Source organism: Gossypium hirsutum, chromosome A06 (assembly GCF_007990345.1).
Source record: "Gossypium hirsutum isolate 1008001.06 chromosome A06, Gossypium_hirsutum_v2.1, whole genome shotgun sequence".
NCBI classification, from domain to species: domain Eukaryota; kingdom Viridiplantae; phylum Streptophyta; class Magnoliopsida; order Malvales; family Malvaceae; genus Gossypium; species Gossypium hirsutum.
In genome coordinates, this window is record NC_053429.1 from 361,588 (window position 1) to 384,319 (window position 22,732).

At 33.4% G+C, this 22,732-nt stretch overlaps 4 protein-coding genes and 1 pseudogene across 6 annotated transcripts; all 5 read right to left on the bottom strand.

Annotated features, from left to right (window-relative positions):
- Nucleotides 1-6,235: 6,235 nt before the first annotated feature.
- Nucleotides 6,236-7,410, bottom strand: LOC121230248 (probable methyltransferase At1g29790; annotated as a pseudogene).
- Nucleotides 7,411-8,289: 879 nt separating this feature from the next.
- On the bottom strand, nt 8,290-9,211 carry LOC121230249 (zinc finger CCCH domain-containing protein 6-like). The gene has a single exon (XM_041114720.1). It carries the CDS (start codon nt 9,049-9,051, stop codon nt 8,515-8,517), a length of 537 nt encoding a protein of 178 aa, XP_040970654.1. The 5' UTR covers nt 9,052-9,211; the 3' UTR covers nt 8,290-8,514.
- LOC121230250 (zinc finger CCCH domain-containing protein 6) lies at nt 8,290-10,968 on the bottom strand. Of its 2 annotated transcripts, none has more exons than XM_041114721.1 (3): nt 10,555-10,968; nt 9,597-9,806; nt 8,290-9,430 (listed from the first exon to the last, which is right to left on the bottom strand). In XM_041114721.1, exons 1-3 carry the CDS (start codon nt 10,612-10,614, stop codon nt 9,275-9,277), a joined length of 426 nt encoding a protein of 141 aa, XP_040970655.1. In that variant the 5' UTR covers nt 10,615-10,968; the 3' UTR covers nt 8,290-9,274. The 2 variants fall into 2 exon arrangements, with proteins under 2 accessions (XP_040970655.1, XP_040970656.1); XM_041114722.1 differs by lacking the exon at nt 10,555-10,968 and adding an exon at nt 10,062-10,453.
- Nucleotides 10,969-11,520: 552 nt separating this feature from the next.
- Nucleotides 11,521-14,971, bottom strand: LOC121230251 (protein IQ-DOMAIN 32). The gene is made up of 5 exons (XM_041114724.1): nt 14,728-14,971; nt 13,578-13,943; nt 13,261-13,494; nt 11,889-13,161; nt 11,521-11,756 (listed from the first exon to the last, which is right to left on the bottom strand). Exons 1-5 carry the CDS (start codon nt 14,812-14,814, stop codon nt 11,737-11,739), a joined length of 1,980 nt encoding a protein of 659 aa, XP_040970658.1. The 5' UTR covers nt 14,815-14,971; the 3' UTR covers nt 11,521-11,736.
- A 2,710-nt stretch (nt 14,972-17,681) lies between these two features.
- On the bottom strand, nt 17,682-22,553 carry LOC107942262 (protein RCC2). 2 transcript variants are annotated; one of them, XM_016875888.2, is made up of 16 exons: nt 21,898-22,553; nt 21,726-21,787; nt 21,536-21,603; nt 21,333-21,454; nt 21,060-21,165; nt 20,915-20,966; nt 20,561-20,678; nt 20,401-20,431; nt 20,283-20,306; nt 20,014-20,138; nt 19,522-19,603; nt 18,993-19,115; nt 18,851-18,904; nt 18,684-18,753; nt 18,290-18,323; nt 17,682-18,202 (listed from the first exon to the last, which is right to left on the bottom strand). In XM_016875888.2, exons 1-16 carry the CDS (start codon nt 22,085-22,087, stop codon nt 17,868-17,870), a joined length of 1,596 nt encoding a protein of 531 aa, XP_016731377.2. In that variant the 5' UTR covers nt 22,088-22,553; the 3' UTR covers nt 17,682-17,867. The 2 variants fall into 2 exon arrangements, with proteins under 2 accessions (XP_016731377.2, XP_040970659.1); XM_041114725.1 differs by lacking the exon at nt 18,993-19,115 and having other exon boundaries at nt 21,898-22,548.
- Between the last annotated feature and the right edge of the window lie 179 nt (nt 22,554-22,732).

Here is a 22,732-nt window from a genome sequence, read left to right on the forward strand (position 1 = left end):
TAAATTAATAGTAAAAACTTAATTAATACGATATTAAAACTTTAAAAATTAAAATATTTTAAAGGTTAGAAAGCATTTTAATATTCGAGTCATACATGGAGAAAGTCTAGTATAATTAAATGTTATGACTAAAAAGGGAAACACCCAAATTTGTTGAAGCTGACCTTGAAATTAGATTTTTTAAAGATAAGCTTTGAGTGTTATTTATATATATATAGTGCTTACTAGCTGTCCTCTTAGAATTTCTTATAACTATCTTCTCTTTTAATTTTTTTTCTTAAAGATAAAAAATGATGATTGGCAATGGAAGTTAACTAACAACTAATACTCCATTATGATGATGGATTTAGTGACCCTTTGACGTGATTAGGGAACAAAATGATGTCTATAATATATTATGACTAACAACAATTTAGGGTGGGTGGTGGGATGTTAGGGATCAAATTACATGAAAGTGCTAATAATTTTCCATAATATACTCTTTTACTTAATTATTCCATATAGCAAATGATTGAAAATGATTGGGATAATATGCCTTTAGATTATGATATCAATATAGGTTTAGCCTTAATGCTCTTTGCTTCTTGTTATCTTTAAATTCATCTCCTCTTATATTCTTTTAGGCATATCTCATTTTAGGTTTATTTAGATTACTTAATAATGCATTGTTGGTAATATTGAATTTTTTTTATTCAATTAAATGTAAGATTTTTTATTTTTTATTTTTGTGATTGAGAGAATATAAGATAAGATAATATAATAGCACTTTGTGTTTTTACAAAATTATCCCTTAAACTTTTAAATTTTTAGTTTTTTTTTTTAATTTTAAGTAAATCCCTTAAACTTAATGGCATGTTATACTGCTGCTTATCGATAATGTTAGATTAATCAAACCCACACTTAGAAGTCGAAGGCAAATTAATTGTTTACCATAGAATATATCATCCTCACAACTATAAAAGATCTTCCAAAATCCGTTCTCAACATGCAGAGATAGTGACATTGAAAAGATATGTCATAAATGCAAAAAGAGGTAACTAAACCAAACAAAGATTTGAATGTTATTCTAACAACACTTTCCCTGTCATATTCAGACAGTGATTTACATGCTTTGTAATGTTTTAATTAAACTCATTATTCAGACACTAATACACAATTAAAAGCATGTTACAATACCGTATTATACGGGGAAACTTTTGTCTTAATCTTTTTTTCTTTTCTGTATTTTTCTGGTTTAAATAAAACACTGATCACATGGGTGTTTGATGGAAATTGAGAATCATTTACCAAACCTAAAACTGAAACTCTATTTTTCGTTCAATTTTTTTATTGGACTACAAAAATGGGGTCCCAAACGAATATATATAAAAATATGGGTTAGTTATACTGAAAGAAACCCCATACCTGAATGATGATATATAGTGGTTAAATCATAGATGGTTAGAATATAAAAATATCGGGTTAAATGCATATAATGGTCCCAAACTATTGTCTAGATTTTAAATCGATATCTAAACCTTAAGACGTTTTAATTGAGTCTTTAAAATAATAATATTGTATCAATTAGATCTTTTCATTAGTGTGGTTGCCAATTTAGGCATTAAATGCAAGTTTGGATTTGATGTGTACTTAAAACATGTGAGTTAAATTATAAATACGTATGTACTTATCGTATAAACAACTTGGATTTGACATGTTGAAAAAAGTAAAGTAATGTTAAAAATTAGGAGTGCAATTTTTTAACATGTCAGATTTAAACCATCCATATTGCAATACACGTGCATTTACAATCGAGAGCAAGGCAAAGGGGCAAATAAGGGCCTTCGCTCTCACCAAAATGGTAAAATTGTCATTTAATCCTTTCAAAAATTGTAAAAGTACAAGTTAGTACATTGGTAAAACTACACTTTATCTCCCTTCCCAGTACTCACCCCTACTTGCCCCAAATTTATAATTCAATGGTACCCCTTTTAAAACAAATTTCTAGCTTTGTTTTTGCTTATAATTTGATTCACATATTTTAAATATGCTCCATATCGTATTTTGAGTTAAAAGTTAAAGCCTAAGTTAATGTCTAAGCTATAACAAAAGTAGCTTATTAATATGACACAAATACATTAAAGACTCAATTAAAACATTTTAAAGCTTGGGGGTCAGTTGATGGAATTAACCCTATAATATTTTTCAATTTTTTTTCAACGACTAAAGGAAGGATCTGTCTGGATATCAGTATTTGTTATCTTTGGAGCCGCCCAAAATATGTAATCCAGCTGCTGCAGTGCCAATCATACAACTAGTACAATGGTGTGCCAAAGGGAATGTACTTTGGGTTTTTTTCAACCCTCAAAATCTGAAATCCACCATTAAAATGATTGACCAAACACAATACAGATGTCCTCCACTTCTTTCTCAATCAGCCAACGAAATAGATTTGGGTTAATATTCCTTTTAGTCCCTAAATTTGACAATTAGGTCCATTTTAGTACCTATCCATTTTTTGCCCACTTTGACACTTAAACATGGCAACTAAGTCCATTTTAGTCCTTGAGGTTGGATTACATCAAAATTTGATGATGTGACACTCTGAGAGTGGGTGATGACATAGTGTAATCTCACAATACCATGTCATCGAATTTTTACATTTGCTAAGTTTAGGGACCAATTTGACCTAGTTGCTAAGTTTAGGTACCAACACGGACTTTATTGTAAGGGAATAAAGTTGTATTAACCCTTTAGAATTTTATATTAATCTGAAGTGCAAAGGTGCTAATTGGACTTGCTTGCCAACTTTAGGGGTTAAAATGAAATTAATTGTCAAGTTCAGTGTAAAAATTATGTTAACCCTTTAGATTTTTATTCAAATATGAAGTGCATCGCATAGGTGTACTCCATTATCAATGTGTTTCTGAGATGGCTGGTCCTTTGCCCTAAAGTGGTGCAACCCAAAATTTATTTAGGGTCAAAGATGATTATATATATACCTCGGAGGAGTGTTTTAAGCTTTAAGCAAAGCAATGTCGGATCCCCCATTGATGTAGAGAGACCAATATCGTATGCTTGCAGGCTTTAGTTACAGCTTTCTTTTGCCTCTGTCATTTTGGATGCTGACCCATGGCTCATTAATATGAATATATTTGACTAACACTATGTTTACGTTTCATATAATTCATGAAAATAGCTTAAAATCTTTTCCATCTTTGAAGTTAAAGAAAAATTATTCATATTAATGAGCCTGTATGGCTGCATCTATACTGCTCATGGGTTGGCTAGTTTTGTATCCGAATATTTTGAGATTAAATCATTTTAGAATTAAGTCTTTTCAAGTTCGGATTGTTTTATATTTTAATTACTTTGGTAGTGTCAATTCTATTTATTTATTTGGATTATTTTAGATTTTTATTGTTCTAAATTTGAGACATTTTAGATTCAAGTCAAATAGAATTTTTCAATTGATTATTACTTGTTCAATTCATTCTGAATTTAAATCATTTCACGTTCAAATCATTTATGTCAACTTAAGATTTAAATCAAATTGGATTCGAAATATTTTGAGTTTGGATCAGTTTCAAATTCAAATTGAATAGACTTGCATTGTTAACTTGTTATGATTCAATAAGATTGCTGATGTTGAAGTTCAAATTATCAAATCAAAATTTATCACTTGGTATATTTATTCTCGATAATTTTCATCGAAAATTAATAGGTAAATACTCTTTGTTTTACTGTATTTCCTCCACCAGTTCTATGCATTGAAAAGAATTAAATAAGTTATATTTTAACAAAAGATTTCTTTTGTAGAATCATATAAATTTTAAAAATGACATGGGTTTTTTTTCAGTTGTAGTTAGATTCCAAACAAAAATTTCTTTTGCAGAACTATATAAGCTTTAAAATGTTAAACTCTATTAAAATTTGACTAGTTTCATTCTTTTCAATAATATATAGATTAAATTGATCTATTTAATAGTAAAGAGACTAATTTAATCTAATCTTTATAATTGAGGGAACTGCCAAATACTTTCACCACATCAAATTGTTGATACAATGGTAAGGATTGACAATAAAAATTTTCAAAATTTTAGAATTAAATAGATTTTACTTTTTAAATATAACCATTCATATATGAGCTATATTTTCTAAAAATAATGCATGTGGAAAAGTTGGATGAAGTTCGATTAAATAGTGCATATGATGATACATTGTCAAAAGCTAGAGAATGGTTAGGATTCCAAAGTAACCTTAATTTTTTAAGCTGTAAATATTAATATCCTAAACCAAAATGTGGATAATTTTGTGTTGTCATATATATATATATATATAAAAGGATAAACTACATTAATTCTCCTTAATTTTTTATTAAAATTATATTTCAATCACCTACTTTTTAAAAATTATGCAACTGCATAGCATCTTGATTAAAAAATTACAAGAAAAAAATTCAAAAATTTCTTTCCTATTACAAGATTTTCTGGTCAAACAAACAAAAGAGAGAAGCTTTGTAAAACAACATTCATCCCTTTATCTCATTCCCTGTTTATCTTCAAGTTTCCCATTGTTCTCATACTTCCACCCAAACCTCACAATCTCAAATACCATACCAAATTCATACCTAACTTTACCAGACCCAAGCTACATTATCACTTCGTCATCGAGCATTCACCATTAAACCCACACCCAAAATCGATCTTTTTTTTTTGTTGGCACACCCAAACTCAGTTTTGCGTTTTCTTTTAATGAGGAAAAACTTATCAATGAAGCATCACTTAGCCTTATGCATTTGAATCCCTCAAAGCCACTGCACTTTGCCACCGAAATGGAGCTAGAAATGTTTCAATAAGTAAAGGCTTTCTGATTTGAATCATTCAACCAACTATTTGATTATGGTGCTAGTTAGATTTGGTTGTGATTGAATCAAAAAATTAATTCAAGTGACTCGTCTAGCTTGTAGGGTTTAAAGAAAAATAATAATAATTTAAAAAATTCAAGAGAAATTAAGAGTTAAATTTTGTTGAATCCCTAAAAAAAATTATTAAATTTTAAGAAATATTGATTTGATTCCCTCAATCAAATTCATATTTAAGCCTTTATGTAATTGATATATATTTATAAATTTATATTTTTATGTCATTTTATAATAAATTTTATATATTTTCAAGTTTTTAAAATTATAAAAATTTTGAATTTGGACTAAATTGACAAAATATATAAATGTTGAGAGTTAAATTTGTTGAATTTTTTAGAATTAGGAGTAAACTGACAAAACGTGAAAGTGTTAAAGAGATAAAATTGTTATTATACCAATCAAAAGATTTCTATGTCAACATTTCATTTAGTGACCAGTGCATTTGGTGGAGTGACTAAAATTGATAATTAATCTAACAGGATGACTAAATTAACAAATAAAAAATTAAGTTACCAAAATAGGAACATGTTAAAACTTGGGTGGCTATTCCCTTTAATTTTTTTAGAATTATTATTAAAAAAAAATTTAAAAGTATCAAATTGATATTTTAATTATAATTCAGGGGCTAAATTAGTTATTAACCCTTTAAATTAATGTTTCACGTCACCCTCTTAAAAGAAGTTAACGAATAAGTGACAAAAATATAACGTTTTGATAACATTAACGACAATTATATAACTTTTAAAAGTTAAGTAATTAAAATATAATTTTAATAAAAATTAAGGATAATTGGTGTAATTTATCTTTTTATAACTTTCCATCTAGGTGAGAATAATTTTCTTACCAATTATCAATAGAATCACTTCCCATTTGATGGAAAATAACTACACCAAATTAATACATTCCAAGAAAATCAACTTTTTCATACTAAACATTGAAAACCCATTCCAACTAATAAAATTCTTTGAAAAATCAAAATTCATCAATGACTTTAAATTATCGATAAAATATATTTAAAGTAGTGGCAAGAGCTTTCATTTGACACTTAGAGAATATAGATTCAAATACTATCATCCCGTGTTCGAATGCGGATGAAGAAAACATGTGTGTAATTCTAATTTCTTCAAATAACTATCATCAAACTAAAATACAAAACTAGGAAACTGAAGGGCACCAAAAAAAAAAAAGGCTTTAGATTACATAAAAGGCAACAATTTCAGGCATTTTATTCCAATTTATAGAATAAATTTCATATATTTAAGACCAAAAAACAAAAAACCCCAAAAATTCTGTATGTGTATATATATATATATTTATATATTCTTACCTCAATTAGATTCTCACTGGCTTTTGTAAAACAGCAGAAAGATAAACTTCATGTTTTCCAGACCCAACAGCACCATCCATTTTCTGTCCCACAACCCATTTCAGCTTCTTATACCCAAACTTTTCTGTCAAACGAGTCAAAGTCCTCTTTTTTTCATCATCACCACAATGAATATTGTCTAACCAAAACAACCCACCAACTCTCAAGATCCTGTCTGTATCAAACATCAAGAACTCCAGTTTCTCTGGTTTGGTTCCAACATCTAAACCACTTGTAACATGGATCAAATCAAACACATTGTCATAGAAAGGAAACCTATGGTCCAAACTAAAAAACAAAGGGAAAAGACCTCTTGCAGCAATGAAATCACTATATGGTGCATCAACATTGAGTGTATTGGTGATTATTGTCACATTTTTTTCAGCCATTAAAGCAGCAAAAGTGTTTGTTTTAGACCCTTTTCCAATATCAAAACCTATTCTAATCCCATTATTCCCCATAGCTAACACATCATCAATAAGGAAATCATTCTTGCTTGTAGCTTTAACATATTTTTGTCTATCAAAGGCAAAACCATTCGGTTTTTTATTCAAACATTTGATGTTCTTACAACCAAGACCAGACCAAGTTGAAAGGTCTTGGCAAAGCATCTTCTTCTTGGTAATGGTTCACACCCTCTTAAAATTAGCTTCTGTGCAAGACTCCAATCATCAGGACAAGGACCAGAAATCTTGTATGTCATGTATTGAGACAACAAATCGGCTGATTTCTCACATGAATGTCCTACTGAAGCCACCATTTCAGTTATCCCTGTCCTTGAATCTTTCCCTAATGGAAGCTGGTGGTGTTGTAAGAACAATTTGAGTTCATTTGCAAGGTTGGGTCTTGAAACATTAAGTGTTTGGTAACCAAGGAGTTGGTTTTCAATTCGAGCAAGCTTTTTTTGAGATGAATCGATTTGTTTTATGATTAAAGAGACATGTTGGGAGATTAAAGTGATGTTCTTGTGGTGAAATGGGGTGATTGTGTGGTGTTTTGGTGAGTAAGTGAACACGTATAAAGCGAAAAGATTGGTGGCGAGAACAGAAAAAAGCATGAGAATGTTGACAGCAGATGAACAGAGTGTTGAACGCTTGAATCTTGCTGTTCCATCTCCAAGTTTCAGTGAAACAGAACCCATGTTTGGCTTTGGCTTTGTTAGAGAGTGAAATGAGGAAGAAAGAGAATAAAAATTGGTGCTTTTTTGAGATTTAGATTTGTGAAGTGGATCAAGTTGATATTTTCTTATTCTTTTGGGTTAAATTCACTCAGAGTCCCTATATTTTTTACATTTTTAGAATTCAATTTCTTTACTTTTATTTTCATGGACTTAGTTTACCTACTTTGTAGATTTTAAAATTCAGATTCATTTTATTAACTCCAACTAATTTTTTTTTTGTTGAATTCACTAGGATGATATTTTGAAATAAAATGGTGTGATTATATCTTTTAGCCTTTAAACTAGTCCTCTTTTGTACCTCTATTTTTTTTTTGGTCTATTTTACCATCTAAATTTGACAATTAGACTCATTTTAATTCCTAAGCTTCACAAATGTAAAGTTTAATGATCTGACCAAATTTCAGAATGCTTCAAAATGCAACGTCATCAAATTTTGATGAGATCTAAGTTTAAAAACCAAAATAAATTGTCAAGTTCTTGTACCAAATTTGATAAAAAAAATACAAAAACCAAAGTGGATAAAATTGCCAAATTTAAGACTAAAATTTACATTAACCCAAAGTTATATACTTTAAGTGCGTGATTAATTAAATTAATTAATTTAGAGAAACAAAGAGCTTAAATTCACTTAAGAAGTAGGCAAAAGTTTGTCGGTTGGGGTTATTCTAAAGAACAAAGTGTTGACTTGTCACGGTTCCAAACATTTAAAGTAAGCTAGATCAACGGCTCCTATTTTAATCGTCCGTACACGTGGTAACATCAAGGTGGAGTAGGCCCCACCACCATTAAGATCTAATGGACAGAAATTATCCACCATCATTAAGATCAAAAGCTGACATATGTACAAAAATTATATCTAAACTATCAATTCATCTCATTTTACCTCAAAACATGATATAAGACAATAAGAACATTACACGTCTTACATTACATCATTTTTCTTAATAAAATAAAATTAATAATTTAAATACCACTTCTAAGAAAAAAACACAATAAAAGGTAACAAGGCTAAGCTTAGAAATAAAAGGTAAGCTTATTAATACATATAAATATATATAATATTACCTAACTGCTTATCTCTCTATCCATTTTCTTTCGCTTAGCATTCGGAGCATCCGGAACGCTGTTCTGGGACAATGTATCATGTTGGAAAGCACAATTGACTCCATTCCTGCATCCTCTGACAGTGTTAAAGTACAAACACGGCTTCATTATCCTTGTCTTCGAATCTCTCGATTTGGGGTTACTAGTTACTTCTTGGTTCGGTTTTAGCTGGTGATTGTGTCGGTTATCGAAATTCTGTGTCGTTCCTTGTCTTTCTCCTCCATGCTGCTGAATTAAGTTCTTGTAATAGTTTTCATCTTTCTTCTGCGGAACTCCGACAGCAGGAATAGGACCTTGTTTATTTGAGGGTGCTACTCCGACCCCATTTGACCAAGCATAAAACGAACCATCAGAAGTAGCTGCGGGGGATGGGGTGGAAGATGGACCGGAAACGTTCACAGGTGGTGGCAGGTCAAAAGGAGGCCTGTAATCAGTAACTAATTTCTCTATCAATGTCGGGTTGCTGAGAATTTTGACGAGCAAGATAGGATCAATCATGTTTCCACGTTCATTGTTGTGGTCAATCGTTGTAAGGGCAGCAGATGCAGTAGCTGGTACACCAGCTTGTGAACTAATGGGGGCATGGAATGGTGCTAAGACGCCCAACGGTGTTCCAATTGCTGCATCCTCGTCTTCGATAGGAGTGACAGGTATTTGAGGAGTTGGGCTGCAGAACGATAAGAAGATTTTAGGTTCATTGAAAAGTAAAACGTAAAGAGAATCAGCTTTTAGAAACATGAAGAGAATCAGACTTTGAGGGAATTGCAGATGGGCGCGGATAAACAGCTTCGAGCACTCTCACTTCTCTCTGATTTTGAATCTCGACCTCTTTACTTTCCTCTCCAGCAACTACTTGCCAATCCACGTCCAATACGAACTGTGACGACACAAATTCATCTTTCACAGCAATGCCAAGAACAATAGTTATAAATGAAGCTAAAAGTTGAAATATAACATTGACCAGACCTGCTGATAGCAAGAGCCTTGTGGTGCTACGTACGACCTTTAAACTAAAATGGAAATGACCAGAAAGAAAATCTTACTCTCAGAGGAAACCTCCAACTAACGACGGGGACTTCCGACAAGTTAATCTGCAAATGATTTGTTGAAGAAGCTCCTTCAAAGCCAGGAGGCAGAAAGTCATCCACGGCTGCCCCATATAAATGGGATACCGAAAAGGTTTTTGCTTGGAGGTGATCTTGAGCACCCGACCCGACTTGTGAAGGTGATTCCTCTGATAAAAACAGCCTTATCTGTCGAAAAGCATTGCTCAATTAAAACAGAGTTGCAAAAGGCTCAATTATATATACACACAGAGGCTCGAGTATATATCATTTGCTCTTAGAGTTACAAACTCTGCCTTCTAAGAATCAGCTGAGACTAATAAAATTATCAAGGTGAATTTCAGATGCTTATCACTGTATTCGTCACCTAATACTGTTACGATTCTGCACCATCAAAACTAGTATTAGTTACTAAACAAGGTTTAGTCCCTCCCTGGTACACACCATGGTAATGGAGCAGGGCCGATACGGCCAAATCCACCACAGCTCCGTCATTGGCATGCTCTGCCCTGACTTTCGCTCAGCCGTGGATATTAAAACTTGAATAACACTATACCTACATTGGTGTTGGATGCATACATTATCAAGTTCGTTTCAAATTAGTTCAGCTTTCAGTTGATGATCTTAGGGTGACACAAAGAAGAACACTCTTTGGTACAGTGAAAACAGTTCCAAAAAAGTACAAAACTAAATTACAAATGAACACCTTCAAAAGATTTCATATAACAATGCCATCAAGATAAACTACACATCAAATGCAATTCGAAACACAGTGTAACAGAATAAAATTTAGAAAAAAAATTAAAAACATAGATTCATTTTCCAATGTTTTGGTACATTCAACTTAAAATTTTCCACTTAAATTTTTATTTTCTATCTCAGCTTGAAACGGAGCTCAAAATCTAGGGATTTCGAAAGTATTAATGCAACTTTTTACCTGAAAGAGGCTAAGATCCGGTGCCCAAGTAACTCTTTTGGATTTGCGTACTCCTCGCATATTTACGAATCGAATATATATAGATAGATAGATATTAAGCTAAGTTTGTTTTTTTTAAAGCCCCTCAGAAATGGTTCTTTATCATTTTCAATTCTCGGCAAAAACAAATGTTAGAGTTCGATCCCCCAAAAGAATCGAATTTAGGGTTCGATAGATTAAAACCCTCCATTGGGAAAACCCTAATTAAAAGATATTCCAGGCCCCTCTGCCCCCTCTTCGTAGGGTTATGTGAGATGCTGTTGAATGGAGGGCGCTGGCACATGCAGGTATTGACGCGTGGAGGTGAAGCGATGCGTTGTTTGGATTTGCAAATGCAAAGGTACTGTAAATCAATTGTGTTTTGGGGTTGAAGATTTGACATTTGACACGGAGATATATATATCTATATTGACTACACTTTTTCTACTTTCTGTTTTCTATTTTGCTATTTTTAAAATCCAATCAATAGTTGTATAGGTTAAGTCACTAGTAGTCAATTCAACTGGTCAAAATTTTTAATTAAATAAATTATTAAAAAAATCATTTTAATCTTATTTTTCAATTTTGAAAAATAAATACTTTAAACATATTTCTTTTTTTGAAAGTATTATTTTTTATATATTAAACATAATAAATGGAATTGTGATAAATAATATCATTTAATCTTTAAAAGAAATTTGTTTTCTTTTCTTGTGGGGTTACTTTCACCCAAGTCCTCAAATTTGAACCTAAATTCTAAATCAATCTCTAAATTTCAAAACCTTTTGATTAAATCTTCAAAATATTAATATTGTATCAATGAAGTATATAAATCAAATTGTAAATACAAATATACTTACTGCATGAACGTTATTATAATCTGATCTACGTCTGATAGTTTCAAAGACTTTATGACCAATACTCATAAAAGACATTCCAAAAACTTGGTGCAGGAAAGCAATAATATCACACAATACACTGTTGAACCAAACATACAAGCATACCATCCATGCAGAAAGTTATACATGATAATATGTATATATATATGTGTGTGTGTATATATATAAAACTAGATAGTAAAGACCAACAATCTGCACTGGTTTGTGATCCGAAATGTCGATTACCATGATAACATGTTAATACGGTTGCTTCGCATAAAAGCCTTCACCTTTGCCATTTTCTATCTGAAAAGGAAAAGAAATTCTATCAACCCCACCAGAACCGAAACCAAAAAAGGCTGGATCCGTTCTATCCTAATTGAAAATGTCGTGACGGTATATCAGCTAACTATATAACAGTAAAGTTTCAAACCATACCATTTCCTTTTACACCCAATGATGGTTGGATTCTTGGAGAATGCTGCTTCCCATTAGCACCAGGTAAGGAACGTCTCTTCTTGATATAAAGATCTCCATCTTGCACGTCGGGACTTGATCTTGGTGAGTTATTTGCATTAACTTTAGCTCTTGCAGATTCCGTGGCTTGCATGAAACGGGGAAGCGAATTGCTACTGTTACTATCTCTTGGTTCCTCATCGATGTTATCGGGTTTTGTTGAACCGAAAGAATTGTGTCTCTTCCCGCTTCTTTGATCTTTGGATGGTTGTTCCGTACTACTTTTTGCACCACTATCACGATTTGCAGTTGGAGAACCCTTAGCAGTAGAAAAAGACTTGCGCTTTTGACCGCTCTTTTCAGTTTTCTTCTTTTTACTTTTTATAGATACTTGACTAGAAGGCGTTCCTTGGGATTCCGGAACCGTCATATGGCTCCTAGGAGAGGCTTCTGGGGATAATCTGCATGGTTCATGTTCTACTCGAGGGGAGTCAACAGCAACTAAATTCGCCGGTTCACCTTTAGTGTCATCAAGTTTATCGGGCTGGTTAGCAATGGATAGAGAAGAACCAGGCACCAGGATTGCAATTGTAGCATTTTCTTTGACATTCAAATCCTTGGCACCGTTAGAACTACAATTTTCTTGTTCGGAAACTTTAACTCCGTTCTCATATTCTACGGTTCCAACTTCATATCTATCAGGTGAGTCGAGGGTGGAAGTGACAGAAAGTTCGGTGCCACATTCCGAGCCATAATGTTGACCCTTCCGATCACGTAGGACTGGATTTTCTGCGATGTTTGGCTCCTTTGACCTGCTTATTGTATCTGCCCCGGACGACACGGCATCCAAAGATTCAACTCCAACATCGAGACAATGAGCCTCTGTTTCAATTGTTTGATCCAGCGAGGTCTCTTTCAGGTCGGATGTGCTCATGTTGTCAATCCGAGTTCGCTCCAAATCACCTGTTACTGAAGAAGTGGGCAGGCAGGCCTCGGACTTAGAGTCGGCAGCAACATAGGTGATTAGATTCTCTTCACTCTCTGATGAAACCATTGTCTTGTTTACATCGTTCGACTCAGAAATAGCTTCGGATGGAACTGTAGCATCGAGTTGTTCGTTAGGTAACTCTGCCGTTGATGTCTTTTCAGATGATGACGTGGACATCCACCTCTCCAGCCAGCTCCAACCAGAACTAGGTTTTGATGGATCACAATTGATGTGGATAGGTTTCGTCTTAGGCGTTGAATCCAGCAGCTACAGTCGAAGAAAATTCAACATAATGTTCGGGTAGACATGTTTGAGACACAGCTGTTAGAAAACAGTTAAAAAGAACATGAAGCCACGTTCACATACCTGACGAGCAAACCTATTGCTAAGCAACTTCTCTATGGAAGTAGAAGCAGCATTCTTTTCGGAATAGGAACATTCTTGAGACAAACGAGCATGATGGGCACGGACTAGCATTTGCATTTTAACAATGGCTTGAATGCACCGTAATGTCCCCACAGCATGCCTTCGAACCAAGTGCCCCCGTAAGGCAGCTTGCAACTTTACTAAGTTCTTAAGCTTTCCTAGCTCTTTGCGTGCCTGCAAATGAAAAGCCGTAAGATTAAAACTATGAAAACCACCAAGTAGTAAAATCTAAATTCGATTTAAGAATGAATTATCACCAAGAACCCTCTAATAGCAGTCTGGACGACTACAACATCAGATTCATCCATGTTAGCATCATCTTTAGCCTCATTTGTGGCAGCAACAACAGGTTCGGACACTTTCGAGTCCTCTTGGGTCGATAATTGAGATTTTTCTTCAACGTAATCTTTTGGTGCTACTGGCTGAAGTTTCTCTTCGGTGTACTGAACAGTGGAGGTTTTCTCAGGAGCAACGGAGACATCGGACTGTTGAACATAACTAGCAGCTTCAGGACTTTCCTCCAGTCCAGTAGAAGCTTCTTGTACCACAGTGTTGCTAAGCACCCGATGCCGTTCAGATCTCTTACGGAAACTCCATCCTTTTTTGTCACTCGATCTCTTGTCCTGCAATAAAATTTGAACAGCGTATAATTCAGCTTAAAGGGTGACAAATTCATACGGCTTGTAAGCACCAAGTTGGAATATTCTTTTGTCTATGAGACAAAACATGGTTAACAGATTCTACACTGTTAAGTTTCCAAATTCGAAGATTGTCAGCCATTTCCGATCAATAACATCCGACTGAACTAAAAAATCTCGAATTCGTATCACATTATGATTTTCCATGTCTGAAAATTACAGTAGAACTTAGAACCAAAGTTAAAACCAGTCAAATTCTATAGAAGGTCCCTATACTATGCGGTTTAGACAGATTTACTCCCACTAATATAATTTGATTAAATTTCTAGTCCCTCTTCTTTCCAAAATATGTATTTTCAATCCTAAAGCCAACAAGACATAAACGAATGATATTCATTCAGCTGTACAAAAAAATGTCAATGTGTATATGCTACATGTCAAACTATTCAACGAAATAGCCAAGAAATGATCAAATTATAGTATAGGGACTAAATCCATAAAATCACATAGTACAGAGACATTCTATACAATTTGACCTTAAAAAACTTGCTAGATTTGGAAACTGCAGCTGAAAAATAAACATTTTCAATTCATAAACTGTGGAAGCAATTGGATCTCAAAATAGTGTAAGATGTCAAGTTCTAAAGCTTCGATTCCTCTAAAAACTTCATTTGAAGAAACTAAAAACATCAATTACAAAAAAAAAAAAAACCATGAAATCTTAAATCCAACGAACAGCCGCCGTAAAGGCTAAGGATAAAACATATACCTGAGGAACATCGATAAAGTCTTCGTTTTTATCAGCTGAATCAGTGCCGCAAGTGATGATTTTGAAACAGGAAATGGATCTTCCCATGTTTTTTTTTTTTGGTGCCTCTTTCTTTTACTATAACAGACTGTGAGAGACAAGACACGAGAGATAATATTTTTGTTGGAAATTGTAAAACAAAGAAAGAACAAAAGGGAAAGAAAAAACACAACACGGACTTCAAACACGCTCCTTAAATCTAGCTACTTCTGAACGTTGGAATCCGCCAATTATAGACAAAAAAGAAAAATCAAAATTTGAAAATTTTTAATGGTAAAAACACCCCTTCCATCCCTCTCAATTATGAATTATGCTATTTGAGTAAATCGGTTCCTTTTGAAAAATTGGAGTAGTTTAATTCTTGTTAATTTCAAAAATTTGAAGTTAATGATATTTAGTCACGGAGTTAATATTTTTCTTCAATTTTAAATAATTTCGATTGGTATAATAACAAAATTAACATTTAATGTTTATATATTGTATTAATTTTGACAAAATGTGTAAATATTACAGACTAAATTTATTAAATTATGATTAATTTGATAGAATGTGTAAATGTTTCGGGTTAAATTTTTTAAATCAATAACAATTTGATAGAATGTGTAAACTTTAAAGGCTAAATTTGTTATTATACTCATAAAAAAATGTACATTGACGAAAAATATTAATGCATCAGCGAAGGCAAAAAAATTTTAAGGGGTCGGAATTAAGTTGTATATTTTTATGATACTAAAAATGCAATTTCATAATTTTAATAGTTTATATATTTATAATTTTTAAATGATTAAATCAAATTTTATAATTTTTGAGGGTCAAAGTGCAATTTTACCATTACTCATTTAAGGGGGCCCCTGTTAGCCCCCTGACTTCGCCACTGCGTTAACGTTGTGATTAATTGCCCTTAGTTGCCCTTAGTTGCTTACTTTCAGGATTGACAAAGTTGAAATTGCTCTGTTTTTATGAGAATGACAAATTTATTCAATATCAAATTTAAGAAAGATAAAAAAAGGTCTTATTATCGTAATTCAATTCAATCTTCCAATTTCATCCCAAGTTTTTCGTGTTTCTTTTTTTTTTTTTTTAGTTTTCTATACAATCATAATTGCAAATATGAACATAATACATGTCCAGATGTGTGAAAGCTAAATTTTTCAATTTAAAACAAAGAAATTAAATTCCAAATTGTAATATAATAAAGGGGTTGAAATTGCAATTAGACCAAATAAGTAGATTAGGTGGGGACGTGGGTGACATACATGCTTGAAACAAGTAACCATTTTCTCACGAAAATGATGGTATCGACACGTGTGAGGATATGGTTCAAAATATTTGAATCCAAATTAATTTAAATTGGAATTAACAGCGAAATTAGATGAATTCTTACCGATGTGGGATCCCATTGCCCAATGATATGAACATGAGGTATAAGTCAAAAGTGGAGAAGTGGGAACCCCACCAAGAAATATATGCTATTTTCTTTCAATTAGTTGTTTAAGGATTGATTAATCAATCTTTTTCATTGATGCTTAATTTTAGATTATATTTTATTTTTATTAAATAAATAAATTAATTAATCCTTATAGGTTAAATTAAAAAGTAAATTGATTTGTACAAAATAAATAAAATTTTTAAGAAAAATAATAAAATTATTTTTTATTTAACGGATTAATTTATTATTATTATTTTTTAAATTTAACTATTTATTTTTCCTAAACCAAGCTGTAAAAGTGTATATTCTTATATTTAGATGCTGTGCATTTGCACTTTTTAGATTTGTCTTTGTCTTCTATGTTTTCAATTGGAATGCTTCTTTGCATCCCATTATTATTTATACTAACAAAAATCCAATCCCAAATCATTGGTTGTGCTAGGAACCTAGGACCACATTGCCAATCAACTAAACAAATATCAGTTAATTGTGGTTTGAGTCCTTCTACTATACTAAAAATTGAAAATTAATTTCTCTACCTTTATTTAACATTTTTTTCTCTTATTTTTATAATATTATTAATAGATCTAAATTGGTAACATTGTTACTTCTCTCTCTTAAAGTAATAATACGGATTTTTTAAAAACCAATAATTCATGTCCTTGATTGACATATAAATTTATTATTAATTAAACATAATAAATTAAATTTCTACACAGCCTTATGTGATAGAATAATAATAAAAAATAAACTTCACATAAACTTCACGCTATCACTTGAACAAAAATAACTAATTGTGGGCTAAAATATCACTTGAACAACAATAACTAATTGTGGGCAAAAATATCATGAGACAATTATACAAGAAATTGGATTACATTTGCCCACTATATTTAAAACTTGTGTACAACTAAAAAGTCGATTTATCATTCTATCAATTATGGTAGCTTTCTATAGTAAAAATAAACAAAATTTTTAATAGAAAGATTTTCTTTTAATTTAATATACAGAAATTATTTCGCCTATATTTTAACTAAAAAGAACAATATGCAATATGACACTTAATACATCGATAGGCCTCTACAATATTTTTACGTATTATCAATTTAGACATACTAATTATATTATAAAAATATAGAGAGCAACTTATATCAAACTAAACCCGCTAATATCTCTCCCAGATAGGAACATTATTCACAAACAACCCAACAAGCCAACAACCTTAAACCCACCAAACCCAAATTTAAAATGACTTGAACTGAAAATGACCCGAACAAATAACCCCAAAAGATTTGAACTCGAATGCCAAGCACCAATAACAAATGTTGAAATGCCCCAACCCAAAAAACCCAAATGGCTTGAACCCGAGCAATCCAATCCTGAAATGATTCAAATTCGAAAGAATCATAAAATTTTAAATCCAAATTAACTTGATTTAGATTGACCAACCTAAAACCAATGGACATAGTCTGGTGCAAGTTCATAGTAAAAGAGAACAATTGAAGTACTACTTCATGTTGTTTCATCAAGTATCATAGTTGGGAATGAAAGGAACAAAATGAAAAACAAGTCTTGTTAAAAACTGCAAATACAGGGTGTCAATGTATGCAAGAAAAAAGTACACTTCTCTACAATGAGAGAACAAAATTTTCCCATACTGACTGGGAATATATCACACTTGCGACTTCCTTGGTCGTCCTCTCTTACCTGTTTTTCCTCCAGAGGACTGCGGAGTTTTGTTTGTAGAAGGACGACCTCGTCCAGTACCTTTTCCACCTGAAATGGATTTCTTAGCACCCTTACCTCGGCCTTTGCTGGGAGCCTTACCATTTATGTATTCTCCACTGCTGTCACTCTCAACATCACTGTTCTCTTCTTCATCCTCTGAATCAGATGAATCTTTTGACTTCTTCCTCTTCGAATTCTTCGAAGAATCGGAAGTATTCTTGGCACCCCTTTTGTTAGTTTGCTTGGGAAACGTAGCATTGGCATCAGGTACCTCAGTCCCTGCAGTAAGAGTGATTGTGTCCGTGTTAGTTTGTAATGTAACAGCTGAAAAATGTGAAGAGAAAAGACTGAGACCGAGACACATACCTTCAGCAGTAGCTTTGCCGTCATAAACATCCAGCTGTGCAAAACATTAAACATTAGCCTTTGTATTTCAATATCTCTAACAGTTACTAAAATCAGCAGCTAGTGCGTGATATCGAAACCAGATTGATGCCGTCTGCAGTGAGCAACAAAAAATCTAAAACCTCTCCTTGGTTCAAACTTGAAATTGAAGGTTCAGTGAGATGAGCTACTAGTAGTCATCATCAAGAACTCAAAATACCCAATAATCTAACGAAGTTTATAAATTTGAAGCAGAGGGAAGAGGTGAAAAGTTGAGAAATTCCAAGACCGACACTAAAACCATACAGGCCCGAAAAAAGAGCATGATCTCTAATAAAAGGATAAGTGAAAAGCTTTTAGAAAATTATGAATTTACCTGATCAAGACGGTCGCTGACATTTTCTCTATCAACAATGACCATCGAGTGGCCCATACCACATGCAACACTATACAAAGATAAACAGAACTTGTGAATACATTCTTGTCCAGAGATAATTCAAAGTATTACTATCGGTGCATGAATTTACTGCAAGTTATATCCACCTGATAACATGCATGCCCTCCAAAATGTCTACTTTTTTCGGAACTGCTGAAGACCTAAAAAGAAGACCACACTATGAAATAAATATAACATTGGAAGGACTTAAAAAGCTGTTATGATAGGTAACAACTATCAGACACATACTTCTGTCCCATGGGACCATATCCCAACTCTCCGTACTGAGCTTGGCCCCAACTTATGCAAGAGGCATCTGCACCAACAAAATGGTGCATATTGCCTGAATCCATACAACGTAAGTTCCAGCCACTGGGAAAAAGGGGGTAATTAAACGTGTCTTAGACATGTCCACAAAAACTAGAGCGTGAAGTTTAGTACTCCAACCCCCCTAAAAATATCATAAAACTTCACATAAAGCATATATGCAAAATAAACAGAAAAACAATAGAACAGTCAAAAGATGTCAATAACATCAAATTAATGATTTCTTCCATTCTCTTGGAAATAACAAAACAAGGCGATGCAGCATGCTTAAAAAACATAGAATGAAATGCAACAAGAGAATAGAAGCTTCCAAGCTAAGTTAAACAGTAGATTATATTAAGAAAACTTCATGCAAAGCTTGATGATCATCAAAAGAGCAGTAACCGAGACAGAATAATGCTGATACTGAAACCGTAAGCAAAATCAACCAATCATCATAGCACAGTCAAACCTTAAATCCATGAGTGGTTTAGGATACATCCAGTCATCACCAGCATTCTTTATTTTTCCCCACATATACAACTGCCCACCACCTGGACAACAAGCAAAACACAATAATGAAACCGAACAGTGACTGTAAAACAACTACCAAGAAGAACAGAAAGCATTTCTTAAAATCTTAAGAGGGTTGTGGCAGTTCAGGGGCAGAGTTGCAATTTTGAGTAATTGCACACCTTATAAACCTAATTAATTTTACATAGATCAAGGGGTTTCCATGAGACTAGCCTGACTCCTTCAAAGCCAAGGTGGTCTACCTGGGTATTCATGCATACCTATGGGGTTATTGTGATTCCACTAATTCTACCAAACTTTACTCACCTTGAAATCTAAAAACAGCAACCACCCTTTCATCTTTCTTTTCAACTATCATTTCACCCTTCATAATAGAGTTTTAGCTACCATTCTATTAGCTTTGAGCCACAAACTACAGAACAAACAATACCTGCAGTACATGCTGAATTTACAGAACCAGCTGAAACAACCGCATTAGGAGGAAGAACATTGTGTTTTTGGAATACATCAACACGGCGAGGAGCCCACTCATCCTTCTGTTCTCTGTGCCCAAGCCTGTATATCAGTGATGAAGGAATTACATGCATGGTTTAAAACAGGAAAAACAAACAAGTAGGAATAAAGGATTTAAGCCTTGTAGAAACACATCAAATGCTGGAGTGATGAGAAGCCAAAAGTAGCGTGAATCTTGCTACAAACCTTCCATAACCGCCAAAGCCCCACCTAGATATTCACACAAAAAATGTTAATTGTTCATGGACAAGGATAATAAAAGGGAAATAACAAACATTTCCGCAATAATCAACAGTGAACTTACGTGTAAACATAGCCATTCTTATCGACAGCAACTGGATGCAAAAATAAAGAAAAAAATGAGGATCATGTTTAAGTAAAAGATGAAGAGGGGATGAAGGGTTAGAGGGGGTAACACTCAATGAAAGAGCAGTAAACATCAAATAGAGAAGCATATCATGAACCTGTATGATTTGTCCCACATGCAACTTTGACAATGGTTTCCCCAGAAAGAGTAGCTATAGCTCTAGGGCGTGGTTGGGGTTCATAAACAAGCTTCACTGAGCTATCCTTAGAATTGTACTGTAAGAAAGAAAATAAGTACCACATAAACATTCATGGAAAAAGCAAGTCAATATAAATATATCAGTTACAAAAGGCCATAGATAGATTCAAAACGTGTAAGATTAAAATATTATCTAAAAACATTATCAGACGAGACCCTTGACTACAATTACTCAAGAATTTTCATCCAAAATATAAATTCAACAAGAGTCTGGGTAAACATGCCAGAAAGACAAATTGCTTCTCCTACATACCTCATTGTCCGTTCCATGGCCAAGCTGACCATACTGTGGAAGCCCTGCTGTTCTGCAAACCAAAAAACAAGCATGCAAATCAGTAATGAAGTACAAAAACAGGCATGCAAGCGAAGAAACAACACTAACAGACCACAAACCATACAATATAGAACTTCCTTCAACCGATGACAACCACACAGTGAAGTCTGCTCCACAGGCAGTATTTGTAACTTGAGAAACAAGACAACGGACAGGAGATGACTCAATTTCTACAAAAAAAAAAAAAGAGGATAAACCAGCAAATAAATAAAGCAGAAGTTCAGAGACGAATGCTGAAGCAGGCATACATGGCATTCTACGAGAACCAATAGTAAACCAAGAAAACTAAATACCTAGAGTAATAGTACTAGAAATAATCAAAATCATCGGAACCTACCATTTCGTGTAGAACCTGAACCAAGCTGTCCATGCTTATTCCAGCCAAAGGCCAAGGAATTACCATCTTCCGTAACTACGACGGTATGGTTCCTTCCCGATCCAGCTTTGATTATCTTATACCTTCAACAAAGGTACAACATAATTAAAAAAAAAGGGAACATAGTGGACTAATGTTAAGAACAAGATAAAATAAGTGCTTACTTCGAGAGTTCAGAAACTATAGTTGGCCTATCACGCTGGATTGTATCTCCGTGACCCAGTTGCCCTTTCTATACATAAAAAGCGAAAGCTCTATCAACTAATATTAACCAAATTAAAGCAACATTATCCACAAGCATTGTTTTTTTCCTAAAAATAAAAAATAAAAAATAAAAAACTGAGCTTTCCATACCTCATTGCGACCCCAAGTGTAGCACCGCCCTTCAACATCCAATGCAACACAATGACACGATACTACAATAAAAAGGGAATGCTATGCTTTTAAAAAAAAGTTTTAAATTTAAATTAAATGAGCAAGTGTAAGATAAAAAAAAAAGCAAAATGAAAAAAAATTTTGAACTCACAGCAACCGGAGGCAACGAACCGGATGTCAACACCGACTAAAGGACGGAGGCGAGTAGGTGAGACCAAGTTGCCTTCAACAGCACCTTTACGCCGACCAATAACATACCAACACGTGGAACCACAAAACAACAGCTCTCCTCCTTTCTTCTCTTCCCCCTCCACCTTCTTCTCCATTTCAGTCCCCGACATTCCCGGGCAATACAAAGTCAAAGCTTTGACCGAGTGAGAGCAGATCTAATCTAACGGTTCGAATTCGAAAAAAGGGAAGAAATCAACGGCCCTAAAGAAAGGTCAAAGTTGGCGGGAAAGTGGGAACACAGGGTATTAAGCGGGGGATTAGGGGCGATTGGGGGTTTAAGCAAGAAGGTGAAAACGGAACCCTAATTCAAAGGAATTGGGAAGTGAATTTATGGTGTTTTTTTCAAAGAGGAAAAAAAGCGGATTTGATTGCTTGTCGAGGGTTCCCAAGAATAGGGACACCTTTTTCTAATTAAATTTAATAAAAGGGGAAATAAATTGTGGAGAGAGAAAGAGTGTAATTGATTAGATTTTGTTCTCTTTTCTTTTTTTTCAAGTTTTGAACTTTGAAAATGAAAGTGGTTGTCCTTAGGGTTTTTCTTTTTTTGCTTTACGAGGAATCAAAAGGGTTCCCATTACTGCAAGTGCAAATCTAACGTTCCATTTTATTATTTATTATCCTTTTTAATCAATTTTCCGCCAGCCGAGACCCACTGAAGATGAACCTGGATTGGGCGTCCCCAATTTCATTTTATGTTTAATTTCAATATGCTGCTGTCTGTTATTTATATTTCTCAAAAGCTTTTTTCACTCTCT

Bases quoted from the DNA above. Each gene is read 5' to 3' on its own strand.
- LOC107942262 (XM_016875888.2), bottom strand. From the start codon at position 22,087: ATGTCGGGGACTGAAATGGAGAAGAAGGTGGAGGGGGAAGAGAAGAAA. The intron at 21,455-21,535 runs GTAAGCACTTAT...CCTTTGTTGAAG, and splicing joins ATAGTTTCTGAACTCTCGAA to GTATAAGATAATCAAAGCTG. The intron at 18,203-18,289 runs GTATGTGTCTCG...CTCTTACTGCAG, and splicing joins CGGCAAAGCTACTGCTGAAG to GGACTGAGGTACCTGATGCC.
- LOC121230250 (XM_041114721.1), bottom strand. From the start codon at position 10,614: ATGCGAGGAGTACGCAAATCCAAAAGAGTTACTTGGGCACCGGATCTT. The intron at 9,807-10,554 runs GTAAAAAGTTGC...GCTTTTCGACAG, and splicing joins CGGATCTTAGCCTCTTTCAG to ATAAGGCTGTTTTTATCAGA. The intron at 9,431-9,596 runs GTAAGATTTTCT...GTGTCGTCACAG, and splicing joins GTTGGAGGTTTCCTCTGAGA to TTCGTATTGGACGTGGATTG.
- LOC121230251 (XM_041114724.1), bottom strand. From the start codon at position 14,814: ATGGGAAGATCCATTTCCTGTTTCAAAATCATCACTTGCGGCACTGAT. The intron at 13,495-13,577 runs GTGATAATTCAT...TTTCATTTGCAG, and splicing joins CTGCTATTAGAGGGTTCTTG to GCACGCAAAGAGCTAGGAAA. The intron at 13,162-13,260 runs GTATGTGAACGT...CTTCGACTGTAG, and splicing joins GCAATAGGTTTGCTCGTCAG to CTGCTGGATTCAACGCCTAA.
- LOC121230249 (XM_041114720.1), bottom strand. From the start codon at position 9,051: ATGATTGATCCTATCTTGCTCGTCAAAATTCTCAGCAACCCGACATTG.